Source organism: Pelobates fuscus, chromosome 1, assembly GCF_036172605.1.
Source record: "Pelobates fuscus isolate aPelFus1 chromosome 1, aPelFus1.pri, whole genome shotgun sequence".
Taxonomy (NCBI): domain Eukaryota; kingdom Metazoa; phylum Chordata; class Amphibia; order Anura; family Pelobatidae; genus Pelobates; species Pelobates fuscus.
In genome coordinates this window covers 57,862,572-57,876,439 of record NC_086317.1, presented here as the reverse complement: position 1 = coordinate 57,876,439, position 13,868 = coordinate 57,862,572, and the positions used below count along the sequence as shown (strand labels likewise).

At 40.8% G+C, this 13,868-nt stretch overlaps 1 protein-coding gene across 1 annotated transcript in view; it reads right to left on the bottom strand.

Moving 5' to 3' along the window:
• The window catches only part of LOC134587118 (uncharacterized protein C3orf38 homolog), a 30,183-nt gene extending 16,757 nt beyond the window's left edge, over nucleotides 1–13,426 (bottom strand). Inside the window, exons 1-2 of the mRNA XM_063443261.1 lie at nucleotides 13,217–13,426; nucleotides 7,372–7,541 (exon numbers count right to left, since the gene is read on the bottom strand). Coding sequence (XP_063299331.1) covers nucleotides 7,372–7,541; nucleotides 13,217–13,361 — 315 coding nt within the window. The 5' untranslated portion in view covers nucleotides 13,362–13,426. The remainder of the gene's footprint in view (nucleotides 1–7,371; nucleotides 7,542–13,216) is intronic.
• Between the last annotated feature and the right edge of the window lie 442 nt (nucleotides 13,427–13,868).

Below are 13,868 nucleotides of genomic sequence, written 5' to 3'. Positions count from 1 at the left end.
CCCTAACCCATGTCACTGCCTCTCCACCCCCTTAACCCCTGTTACTGCCCTTCCACTCCCCCACCCCCTGTCACTACCCCTCTATCCCCCTAACCCCTGTCACTACTCCTCTATCCCCCTAACCCGTTACTCCCCCTCTACCCCCTAACCCCTGTCACTAACCGTCTACTCCCGCTACCTCCTGTCACTGCCCCTCCACCCCCCTACCTCCTGTCCCTCTACCCCAACCCCTGTCTTTGCCCCTCCACCCTCCTAACCCCTGTCGCCCACACAGTGCACCCCTCACAACCATACACACTGTACCCCACACACACTGAATCCCTCACAATTACACAAACTGCCCCCCTTACAATTACATACACTGTAACCCTCACAATAACACACTGCACCCTTCACAATTACACCACACTGTACTCCTCGCAATCACACTCACTGCACCCCTTACACGCTGCACCGCTCACAATCACACACTGCACCTATGTATATTTGTATATATATATATATATATATACATGTATATGTATGTATATATATATGTGTGTGTGTATGTATGTATGTGTGTGTGTATGTGTATATAAAAATACATATATACGCGGCGTGTGTGTTTGTGCTTTAGGGTGCACACCCTAATGCAACAGGCTGCGCACGCCTATGACTGTGAGGTATTAATGTCCGCCTCCTTCTGACACCCATTTTTATTTGTGTATGTCTTGTTTACTCCCCTCCAGTTTGGGGATACTCTTTATGTTATAAACGGTATCAGTCACACCTTCTGCCTCAGCTAGTGTCCATCGAGCCATTAGCACCTGTAGGCATTAGCACCTAGTGACTCATCACCAGTTTGTTTTTGTATTTATTAATAAAGTATTTATTGTTCCCTTTTCATTGTAATATTGGGACAGATTTCTTAGTACCATACTGGGACAGATTCGTTTCGTTTTTCTTCTCTAAATCACAGTATTTGACGGTTCTATTTGACTCTCAGATATGAAGTGCACCGCAGGCCGCAAATTTACTATTTAGCAGCCAAAAAATTTACTATTTAGCAGTTTAGCACCCATAAAATAAAGAATGTTTACAATTGCGCTGTAACCGCACTATTTGACGCTCTATTTGACTCTCAGATATGAAGAGCATGCCCCAAATTTACTATTTAGCAGTTTAGCACCAAAACAATTAGAATTTTTACAAGTGCGCTGTAACCGCAGTATTTGACGCTTCTATTTGACTCTCAGATATGAATAGCACGCCCCAAATTTACTATTTAGCAGATTAGCACCCAGAAAATAAGAATGTTTACAATTGCACTGTAACCACAGTATTTGACGCTTCTATTTGACTCTCAGATATGAAGAGCACACTCTAAATGTACTTCTTAGGAGCAAAAAAATGGGAATTTGTCAAAGTGCGCTGTAAACACAGTATTTGACGCTTCTATTTGACGCTCAGATATGAAGTGCAGGCATCAAATTTACTATTTAGCAGTTTAGCACCAAAACAATTAATTTTTACAAGTGCGCTGTAACCGCAGTATTTGATGCTTCTATTTGACTCTCAGATATGAAGTGCACCCCACTAATGTACTTTTTAGCACCCAAAAAATTTGCTTTTTAGCACCTAAAGAATTAGAATTTTTACAACTGCAATGTATGCACACTATTTGACGTTCTATTTGACTCTCAGATATGAAGAGCATGCCCCAAATTTACTATTTAGCAGTTTAGCACCAAAACAATTAATTTTTACAAGTGCGCTGTAACCGCAGTATTTGATGCTTCTATTTGACTCTCAGATATGAAGTGCACCCCACTAATGTACTTTTTAGCACCCAAAAAATTTTAAGTTTGAAAACTGCAATGTGACAGCAGTATTTGACGCTTCTTTTTGACTCTCAGATATGAAGTGCAGGCATCAAATTGACTTTTTAGCACCTAAAGTATTAGAATTTTTACAACTGCAATGTAAGCATAATATTTGACGGTTCTATTTGACTCTCCGATATGAAGTGCACCGCAGGCCGCAAATGTACTATTTAGCAGCCAAAAAATGGGAATGTTTAAAAATGCTATGTCACAGCACTATTTGACGGTTCTATTTGACTCTCAGATATGAAGAGCACGACCCAAAATTACTATTAACCCCTTCAGGACGGAGTCAATAGTGCACGTTCTGATCAAAACAAAACGTAAACAAAAACTGGAATTTGCGCTATGTGTCTGTTCACCCGTAGTTCCCCTCTTTCAAATTATATGCACCCACACTTATTATATATCATTTTGTTCAGGAGAAACAGGGCTTTAATCTATCATTAACTATTCATATATGGAACATCATTTATTATGAATAAAAGTAAAAAAAATGTGAGAAAATAAGATTTTTTTTTACATTTGCATTTCCGTCTGACATTTTAACTGTGAATGTCATAATACTGTTAGGTTTTACTGCAAAAAAAATGCACATATTTGTAATCAGCGATGTCTCACGAGTACAACAGTACCCCCCATTAACAGGTTTTATGTTGTTTTGGAAAGTTACAGGGTCAAATATAGAACATTACATTTTCAAATTGAAATTTGCCAGATTGGTAATGTTACCTTTGAGACGGTGTGGTAGCCCAGGAATGAGAATTACCCCCATAATGGCATACCATTTGAAAAAGTAGACAAGCCAATGTATTGAAAGTGGGGTATGTTTAGTCTTTTTTAGTAGCCACTTAGTCACAAACACTGGCCAAAGTTAGCGTTCATATTTGTTTTTGTGTGAAAAAAGCAAAAAACGAATATTTGGCCAGTGTTTGTGACTAAGTGGCTACTAAGAAAGACTGGACATACCCCGCTTGCAATACCTCGGGTTGTCTACTTTTGCAAATGGTATGCCATCATGGGGGTAATTCTCATTCCTGGGCTACCATACGCTCTCAAAGGCAACATAACCAATCTGGCAAATTTCAATGTGAAAAAAATGAAATGCAAGCCTTATATGTGACTCTCTAACGTTCCAAAACACCATAAAACCTGTACATGGGGGGTACTGTTATTCTCGGGAGACTTCACTAAACACAAATATTAGTGTTTTAAAACAGTAAAACATATTACAACAATAATATAGACCATAAAAGTGCAGTTCGCTTGTAAAAAATGCAAAAAACGTCACTTTTACTTAAAATATCATCGTTGTAATACAATTTACCAGTTTGAAACATGAATATTTGAGTTCAGCGAAGTCTCCCGGGTAAAACAGTACCCCCTATGTACAGGTTTTATGGTGTCTTGGAGAGTTACAGGGTCAAATATAGTGCTTGCAAATTAAATTCTCTGCACTTTCTCCCTGTGTTGTCATGCATGTCAATCAAATTTTAATTAATCAAATCACATAATTACGTTAAAAGATGATTTAAATATACATGTAGAATTTTAATATATATGCATTTATAGGTATTTAATTTCTACGTGTATACTGATGTAATCTTTTATGTAATTATATGTATTTATCTATATATATATATTTGCGGTTATTTGCATTTTATATATAGATAGATATATATAGAATGTAATTCTAAGTGTATTTTGTTACCGATATATATATATTAATAACAAAATACAGTTAGAATGAAATTACATATGCATATATAATTTATATTAAATTTTGTTTCAATATTTTATTTATTTATTTTATTATTTAATTTATTTATTATTTTAATTATACGTATTTATATATAATATATATATGTACATCTATTATATATATAATATATATACATATTATATATATGTAATGTCATTCTAAGTGTATTTTAATATTAATATATATACTTATATTAATATTAAAATACACTTTGTATGACGTTACATATATATAATATGTATATATATTATATATAATATATATACATATTATATATATATAAAAATGCATTTATTTTATTTTTACACATGTCTAATTATTTTTTTTAATTCTTCCCACCAGCAGGGGGACTGTCTGATATTTCAAACAGTCCCCCTGCTGGCATATCCACAGCCAGCTATAGGGGGCCATGTGATCGCTCTTTGAGAGCGATCACATGGCCCCCGGGGGCCTCATTTGCCGTGGGAGGGCTGCCTGGGCTGTGAGGCAGTCCTCCCGAAGCGGATCGCGGCGGAGGTAAGTATAACTTACCTCCTGGGGCTGCAAGCCGTTACGGCGTGCTATGCCGTCATAACGGCGTTAAAGCCCACTTAACCCGTGACGGCATAGCACGCCGTAACGGCGTTAAGGGGTTAAGCAGTTTAGCACCAAAACAATTAGAATTTTTACAAGTGCGCTATAACCGTAGTATTTGACGCTTCTTTTTGACTCTCAGATATGAAGTGCAGGCATCAAATTGACTTTTTAGCACCTAATGAATTAGAATTTTTACAACTGCAATGTAAGCACAATATTTGATGGTTCTATTTGACTCTCAGATATGAAGAGCACGCCCCAAATTTACTATTTAGCAGTTTAGCACCAAAACAATTGGAATTTTTACAAGTGCGCTGTAAGCGCAGTATTTGACGCTTCTATTTGACTCTCAGATATGAAGATCACGCCCCAAATTTACTATTTAGCAGTTTAGCACCCAGAAAATAAGAATGTTTACAATTGCACTGTAACCGCAGTATTTGACGCTTCTATTTGACTCTCAGATATAAAGAGCACGCCCCAAATTTACTATTTGGCAGATTAGCACCCAGAAAATAAGAATGTTTCAAACTGCGTTATAAGAGCAGTATTTGATGCTTCTATTTGACTCTCAGATATGAAGATCACGCCCCAAATTTACTATTTAGCAGTTTAGCACCCAGTAAATAAGAATGTTTACAATTGCGCTGTAACCGCACTATTTGACGCTTCTATTTGACTCTCAGATATGAAGAGCATGCCCCAAATCTACTATTTAGCAGTTTAGCACTAAAACAATTAGAATTTTTACAAGTGCGCTGTAACCGCAGTATTTGACGCTTCTATTTGACTCTCAGATATGAAAAATACGCCCCGAATTTACTATTTAGCAGATTAGCACCCAGAAAATAAGAATGTTTACAATTGCGCTGTAAACACGGTATTTGACGGTTCTATTTGACTCTCAGATATGAAGTGCACCGCAGGCCGCAAATGTACTATTTAGCAGTCAAAAAATGTGAATGTTTAAAAATGCTATGTCACAGCACTATTTGACGGTTCTATTTGACTCTCAGATATGAAGAGCACGACCCAAATTTACTATTAAGCAGTTTAGCACCAAAACAATTAGAATTTTTACAAGTGCGCTGTAACCGCAGTATTTGACACTTCTATTTGACTCTCAGATATGAAGTGCACCCCGCTAATGTACTTTTTAGCACCCCAAAAAAATTAAGTTTTAAAACTGCAATGTGACAGCAGTATTTGAAGCTTCTATTTGTCCCTAACAGCGGCAGCATGCTCTCAATACACTGATAAGAGCTCATGTGCGTGCAGCGCTACGCGACTCCAGCTTATATATAGAGCCTGTGTCACATGCTGCACTGGCCAATCACAGCCATGCCATTAGTAGGCATGGCTGTGATGGCTTCTAAGGGCACACGAGTCAAATGCTTGTTGATTGGCTGCCCTGCAGCCTTTCAAAACGCGCCATTAAATCGCCGAACACCGAACTCCAACCCGAACATACAGTGATATGTCCGTGTTCGGGTCCGGGGTGCAAAAAACATAATGTTCGGTACGAACCCGAACTTTACAGTCCGGGTTCACTCAACTCGAGTGAGGTGTGATTCAGAGATTTATGACAGATAACAGTGTTACAATGTCACTATTGATACATTTTAAAAATATATATATTGAAACAACAGTGTCCTACTTGTACTTATAGCCCTATAACTTGCAACAAAAAGCTAAGAACATGTTAACATTGGGTATTTCTAAACTCAGGACAAAATTTGGAAACTATTTAGCATGGGTGTTTTTTGGCGGTTGTAGATGCGTAATAGATTTTGGGGGTCAAAGTTAGGAAAAGTATGTTTTTTAAATTTTTTCATACATAATATAGAATGCACACTACAACAACTTAATCGTAAAGTACAATAAGACTTTATTCAATAGAAGAATTACAATATCCAACACAAACCAATAACAGACAAAGGAACAGAAAAAGAGGCAAACAGTTATACAAAAATACTATACCAAAAAATCTTTCAAGCCCCAAGGTAGAAACACATGTCATCAACTCCTCCAATGTTTCGGCACCAACTGGTTGCCTTTATCAAGGGTACCTGTATCAGTCTTCCCATTTGTGTGCTTGTAAAGCCCCCATACAGCTGATGGCCATCGGCACTAAATTGTCCCCACAATATACACAGTAAGTATATAAAGGAACACATATAATATATAATGTATATACGGTATACAATTATTCCACATAATATACTTTGTCTATTATTGGTTTGTGTTGGATATTGTAATTCTTCTATTGAATAAAGTCTTGTTGTACTTTACGATTAAGTTGTTGTAGTGTGCATTCTATATTATGTATGGATTTTTATATTTAAACACTTGAGGGAGTGTTTATATAGTTTGCACCTGGCTTATGTAAATATAATTTTGTCTCCCCATGGGATTTTTTTATTTTTTCATCATATTTTAAAATTTTGTTATAGTAAATTATATGATATGATGCAAGTAATGGTATATTTAGAAAGACGATTTAATGGCGAGAAAAACGGTATATAATATGTGTGGGTACAGTAAATGAGTAGGAGGAAATTTACAGCTAAACACAAAAAAACGCAGAAATGTAAAAACAGCCCTTGTCATTAATGGTAAGAAAAACTGCCTGATCACTAAGGGGTTAATTAAGCTGACTGATTGTAACACTGATGGCGTCGTAACTTTGTAATACGGAAAACGACAGAGTCCCAGTAAATAGAGTGATGGCCATATTCCTAGTCATTAGGTATAAAAGAAGGGCTGCAAATAGTCTAAGAGAACGATATAGGATAGTGAGTAAACAGACTATGAATAGTAGCCTAAGCATGTATAGAAAAAAAGTAGATTCGGAAGTATTATAAGTACTAGACTACATGGTGCTCAGCTTGTGTCTTCGAGGGCACCAATCTATATCCAAGCTAACAGCTATCTGTTCCTAGACACACTAGCTTATCTAAAATAGAAAAACAGTAATACAGTAGAATAAAAAATGGTTGTCTGTGAAGTGGTTATTCCAATGCAGGTAATCAAGATACATTTTTAAATTGCCTAAATAAGTATAATGTTATAGTGCTGTTGGAAAACCATGAGCCCCTAAGTTTGCCTGCCATTGATATAATCAGTACATAAAATTTTATTTAGAAATTCAGTTGGAATAATATTACTCACTTGAATCCCCCACAGCATTAGTACATTGTTGATCAAATCAGGCTTTTTATAAGTTTCTGGCACACAAACATTTTTCTGCCAAAGATATTGAAAAATAACTTCATGGGAAACTTTTTTCCTCTTCAAAAGCTGCTCTGCATTTCTAGTCCGCTTTAATATTAAACCAATAGCTACAGAAAAAAAGAAACATAAGAAATTAATTATGCACTACACGGAAGGCATCATCAAAATGTATTGAATAGAGATGTCCCGTACAGTTCACTGGCGAATAGTTCCCGGCGAACATAGCTTGTTCGCGTTCGCCACGGATGGCGAACATATGCGATGTTCGGTCCGCCCCCTATTCGTCATCATTGAGTAAACTTTGACCCTGTACCTCACAGTCAGCAGACACATTCCAGCCAATCAGCAGCAGACCCTTCCTCCCAGACCCTCCCACCTCCTGGACAGCATCCATTTTAGATTCATTCGGAAGCTGCATTCTTTTTTTCTTTTTTTTTTTTAGATAGAAGTGTGTTATATTTGAGCATGCTAGGCTGAATGTGCGTATATCATGGCTAGTTGCACTGAGGGTATGAGTATATAGCAGTACATTGTTGTGAAAGATGGCTGTCATGTTTAGGGTGTAGCTTGCACGTTATCAACTGTGTATTTATATCAGCAGCTCCACCACTAGTTATAAATCAAGTGTGAGTCGCACCATGAGATGAGACTAGTGAATAACATAATACATGAACGGTTAAGGTAAAGGCATGTAAGGAACTACAACAATAAACTCTTTAGGAGGTGAAATAATGACATGTTTAAACGCTTGCTACTTTACGATTAGTTAATGTGCAGAGAGCAGTTCATGTGATCAAAGGCATGGTGTGGAGGATCGGCTATAGTGGGACATGCTTGGCAGGCTGCTGTTTAGTGCTTGTGCTCATCCGATCCCTTCTGGGCGTCAGGTGCAGACCCTGGGAGTCCCTGATACCTGGAACAACAAAGGCAAGTCTCTGGCTTGAGGTGGTGGAAGCTTGTTTTGTCGGGTGGTTGGATTTGTCCCGGGGGTGCTTCACGTCCGGTGCGGGATTGTGGTGGCTTAAGGTGGAGGCGAGTGCTTGACGTGGGGCAGGCTCTGCATTTCTGTTTGTGCCTCCGGTCCCGTCTTCGACGCCTTTTGCGTTGGTGGATTTTAACGGGGACTGCTTCGCTTAGCTGTGGTGGAGCTTGTTGGGGCTGTGGTGGAGCTTGTTGGGGCTTCCTGCTTGTTATTTGCTTCCAAAATTGATTAAAGAGTCTGTCCAGCTTAGACTCAATATCCTGCCATGCTTTGCTGGTACCAGGAGGACACGCGGCTGCCACCATATTGGGAGAGTCGCAGATGAGTATGTCAGCCTGGGTGGCTGTGCTCTGTGTGTCCATTAGCTCCAGACAGCCTCTCAGGGGTGGACCGGGATAACCCCCACCGGTCCGAGGGGGGGGGGGGGGTAATGGAGCTCCTGCCGGGAAGTAGCTGCTCCTGGGCATCCCAGGATCGGGAGATCGGCCGCCTCTCCCGCCCGGTGAGCACCAGGTCACACTTGCCACGGGGAGGTAAGACTCTGTCGAGTTGCTGACCGCTATTAAGCATGTCAGGTCGGTCAGGTAGGAGCAACATTGCTGGGTAATCCCCTTCTGGGGTGAAATTAGCTTGTTGATAGCTGCTTAAAGTGAGATATTGAGGGAACTCACACAAAGTGCGTCTATTCCTCCATGACAGCTAGGCCCCACTCCCCGGAAGCTGCATTCTTAGTGAGAGGAGGGACAGTGTAGCTGCTGCTGATTTAATAGGGAAATCGATAGCTAGGCTAGTGTATTCAGTGTCCACTACAGTCCTGAAGGACTCATCTGATCTCTGCTGTAAGGACAGCACCCCAAAAAGCCCTTTTTAGGGCTAGAACATCAGTCTGCTTTTTTTTTCTTCTGTGTAATCTAATTGCAGTTGCCTGCCTGCCAGTGTGTGTGTCAGGCTCACAGCGTATACTGTGCCCACTTGCCCAGTGCCACCACTCATATCTGGTGTCACAATAGCTTGCATTTAAAAAAAACAAAAAACTTTTTTGACTGTAATATAATAGCAGTCAGTTTCCTTCACACGTGTGCGTTTCAGGGCCTGCCAGGGCACATTGTCACACCAGTGCAACTCATATCTGGTGTAACAGTAGTGTACATTTAAAAAAAAAAAAATTTGACTGTAATAGATTGAATAGCAGTTAGTTGTCTGCAAGCATGTGTGTCAGGCCTACAGCATCTACTCTGCCAACTTCTGCCAGTGCACAGTGCCAGTCATATCTGTTGTCACAGTAGCTTGCACGCATAGTACCACTAATCGAAAAAAAAAAATGACAGGCAGAGGCAGGACACCCCGCAGGGGCTGTCGTGGTCGTGGTGCTGTGATTAAAATTTGGCCCTAGAATAATGCCCAGTGTTCAGAGGCCACGTACCCTGAACTCAAAAAGTTCTGAGGACATAGTTGACTGGCTAACACAGGACACCCAATCTTCTACAGCTTCCGCTCGGAACCTTGACGCCCCATCCTCCTCCAGCTTAGCTTCCGGCACCTCTTAAGTTACCACTCGCCTGCCTGCCGCCACCACCAACACTAGCACCACAGCCGCTTCACTTGATCTGTCAGAGGAGTTATTTACACATCAGTTGGAAGAAATGAGTGATGCGCAACCATTATTGCCAGAGGATGTAGATAACAGGGATATGTCTCAGTCAGGTAGCATTACACACATGGACGTATGGTGTGATGATGATGATGTTGTACCCGCTGCTGCTTCCTTTGCTGAGTTGTCAGATACAAGTGAAGCGGTTGATGTCCGTGGATGTCACGTGGGTGCCCGCTAGAAGAGAAGAAGAACAGGGGGAAAGTTCAGCTGGGGAGACAGAGAGGAGGAGGAGACGAGTTGGAAGCAGGGGGAGGTCGTCGCAAGGAACTAGTGGCACAGCCAGACAGCATGCATCGGCACCTGGGGTCAGCCCGACAGCACACCAATCAACGCATGCTGTTGCCACCACCAGAATGCCGTCATTGCAGAGCTCAGCAGTGTGGCATTTTTTTTGTGTGTCTGCCTCTGACAACAGCGATGCCATTTGCAACCTGTGCCAAAAGAAACTGAGTCATGGGAAGTCCAACACCCACCTAGGTACAACTGCTTTGCGAAGGCACATGATCGCACATCACAAACACCTATGGGATCAACACATGAGTACAAGCAGCACACAAACTCAAAGTAGCCATCCTCCTCCTGGTCCAGCATCTTCAGCCACGTCAACCACTGCTGTCCTCCTTGCCCCCTCTCAACCATCCGCCACTCCGTCTCTCGCCTTGAGCAGTTCCTGCTCATCTGCCCACAGTCAGGTGTCTGTCAAGGACATGTTTGAGCATAAGAAGCCAATGTCACAAAGTCACCCCCTTGCCCAGGATATGACAGCTGGCTTGTCTGAACTCTTAGCCCGCCAGCTTTTACCATACAAGCTGGTTGAGTCTGAGGCGTTCCAAAAATGTGTAGCTATTGGGACACCGCAGTGGAAGGTACCCAGCCGAAATTTCTTTGCACAAAAGGCAATCCCCAACCTGTACTCGATTGTGCAAAAGGAAGTAATGGCATGTCTGGCACATAGTGTTGGGGCAAGGGTCCATCTGACCACTGATACCTGGTCTGCAAAGCCTTCAATGACATCAATGAGGACAAGGAACGGGACATGGATAGCTGGGTATCCAACCTTGTGCAAATGGGGAGTTTGCGGTTGTGCAAATTGACTGTTTGCGGTTGTTTGCGGTGCGTTAAACGGGGAGTTTGGTCTGTCACTGTGAAGCGGGCGTAACCCTTACACTACCTGATCGATACAACATCATACCTGAATTTTATGTTCGCGACATCTCTAGTATTGAACTAATATATTGAGAAAACAGAACCAGAGTGTGAAAAACTGACCATTGGAAACCAGTTCAGTCCCGTAAAGCATGGAGTCAACATCAACTAGTGAAAACGTATATAGTTGAAAAGGTTACTCCAAGCACTGGCTGTCACTTTCAGAGTCATCAAGAAGTGCTGGGGATACTGCAAGGGGTGCTCTTAAAGTGATCTGAAGCGGCTATTGGTATAGACCACAATGCTTCTTCAATGATTTGATCTCCCTGCTGGCTTGAATAGGGCAGGGTGGCCCACTGTCTAAGCCAGGGCCCTCCCTAGGCACCTGCCTTGGTCCCTTAATTGGTAGTCCGGCTCTGCCCTGCAGTTAGACACCATTGAAGGTGGGACAGGCTGCAGGTAGAACTTGGCACTGGCACTGGATCTTTTTAGTATTTTTGAAATGTGTCTGTTGCTAATTTACGGATAGATGTGTTTATTGAAGAGCAGGTGATAAACCTTCTTCCTCGCCCTTTAGTAGATATATCCACCCTTAAAATAATCAGCATTTAGGTGGCACAATTTATTGTACTCCTAATAGGTTCCTATGATAAAAAAAAGATGCAATAAAATGCGGGCAAGAGATATTTATTGCATTTGACAAACCATTTTTCTGAAAACAACAGAATAGTAAGATGACTGTTTACTGCACATGAAAAGACATAGAATTGAGCCCAAAGTCGGTTTTTGCATATTATAAGATAATAACATATATATATTTAAAAAATTATAATAATAATAAGTGTGTGTGTGTGTGTGTGTGATTGTAACATATCAAATTAACATTTTTATTTTTTAACAACTATTATATTGATATTGGAAAAGGAAAAAAAAAGACAAATCCTACAGATCAAAGATGAAATAAAAAAATATTTTCACTTCATTTCCTTGTATAGACGTTTTCCGAGTAGGTTTATATTTCAAACCACAAAAAACACACTTCCCTTGTTTCTAGAATGTTTTGACATGTACTCCAGCAGAAACAATTGCCTGAGCTAATAAATCCACAATAACTACTTAATTAAGATAAATGTTACTACCTATGTGTGCTTGTGTGCCAGTGTGCATAGGTAGCGGCATAATTACATAACCACAAAGTATTCTATGACAATATAAAATGTCTTCCATTGCATTTGTAGCAAAACATCAGGTTTGCCAATTGATTTCCTGGAGAAGAGACACTTATATAACTGCATCAGTGCATAGATTCGTGCCCAATCACTTTCTCTCACTCTCTCACTTTCCTTCACTCACTCTCACTCTGCCATTCCCTCACTCTCTCACTTTCACCCCTCACTCTCACTCTGCCATTCCCTCACTCTCTCACTTTCACCCCTCACTCTCACTCTGCCATTCTCTCACTTTCACCCCTCACTCTCACTCTGCCATTCCCTCACTCTCTCACTTTCACCCCTCACTCTCACTCTGCCATTCCCTCACTCTCTCACTTTCACCCCTCACTCTCACTCTGCCATTCTCTCACTTTCACCCCTCACTCTCACTCTGCCATTCCCTCACTCTCTCACTTTCACCCCTCGCTCTCACTCTGCCATTCTGTCACTCTCATCCCCTCACTCTGCCATTCCCTCACTCTCTCACTTTCACCCCTCACTCTCACTCTGCCATTCTCTCGCTCTCTCACTTTCATCCCCTCACTCTCACTCTGCCATTCCCTCACTCTCTCACTTTAACCCCTCACTCTCACTTTGCCATTCTCTCACTTTCACCCAGTTTGTCAGCCCTGTTTGAATGACCTAAAGCTGGAGGCAGAGTTCCAGAGATAGTATAAAACATTGAGTCCGCGCTGTAACCATGCGGGGGTGCTGATACAATGTAGCATTGGAACCTCTGATCGTCACTTTCCAATTTCCCGCGTTCTATGTTTACCTGTGTCTCCTTACCTGTCCCCTTGCGCACTCTCTTAGACCCGGAGATAGTTCTTGCTAGTTTATTCAGGTCAATAGGATTCATTAATCCCAGCAACTCTATGATCCCCTCTCTCTCCCGGGGGCTGAGTCCGAACCTCACAGGATCGTAGACATACATTGTCCTCCTCCTTTCCTTGTTGTAAACTGAGGGGCACTCGCTAGTTTATAATAAACGAAACTAAACAGCTACAGGAAGGGAGGATCTTACAGAAAGAGAGATCAGGTTCTTTGAAAGAAATGCACAATAGCATATTTGTGAGAAGTGATTATTGTGTTATGGATCATTGCATGCCTTTCATTATGTGACACTGGTCATAACAAATGGACCTTATAAAATACAATTTAAAAAACAAAAAGAGCATATTTAGTTGTGTTTGTGCTTGGCATTTTATTGGGGCAATAAATCATCAGGGTCTTTCTTCTGGCCAAAGGGAAATACACTGAGAGGTCTGTATCAGTGCAAAAACGATATCTTTCAAACCAAATCAGCTTTAAGGCAAGGAAAACAATTTGGTTTGGTAAGGACAGGGCTCCAGTCCAGCGGGAAATGAGTTATTTTACTATGGCCTCAATTTAATATTTTGGGATAAACTTTTCAATTAATTCAATATTTTTGGATAAACTT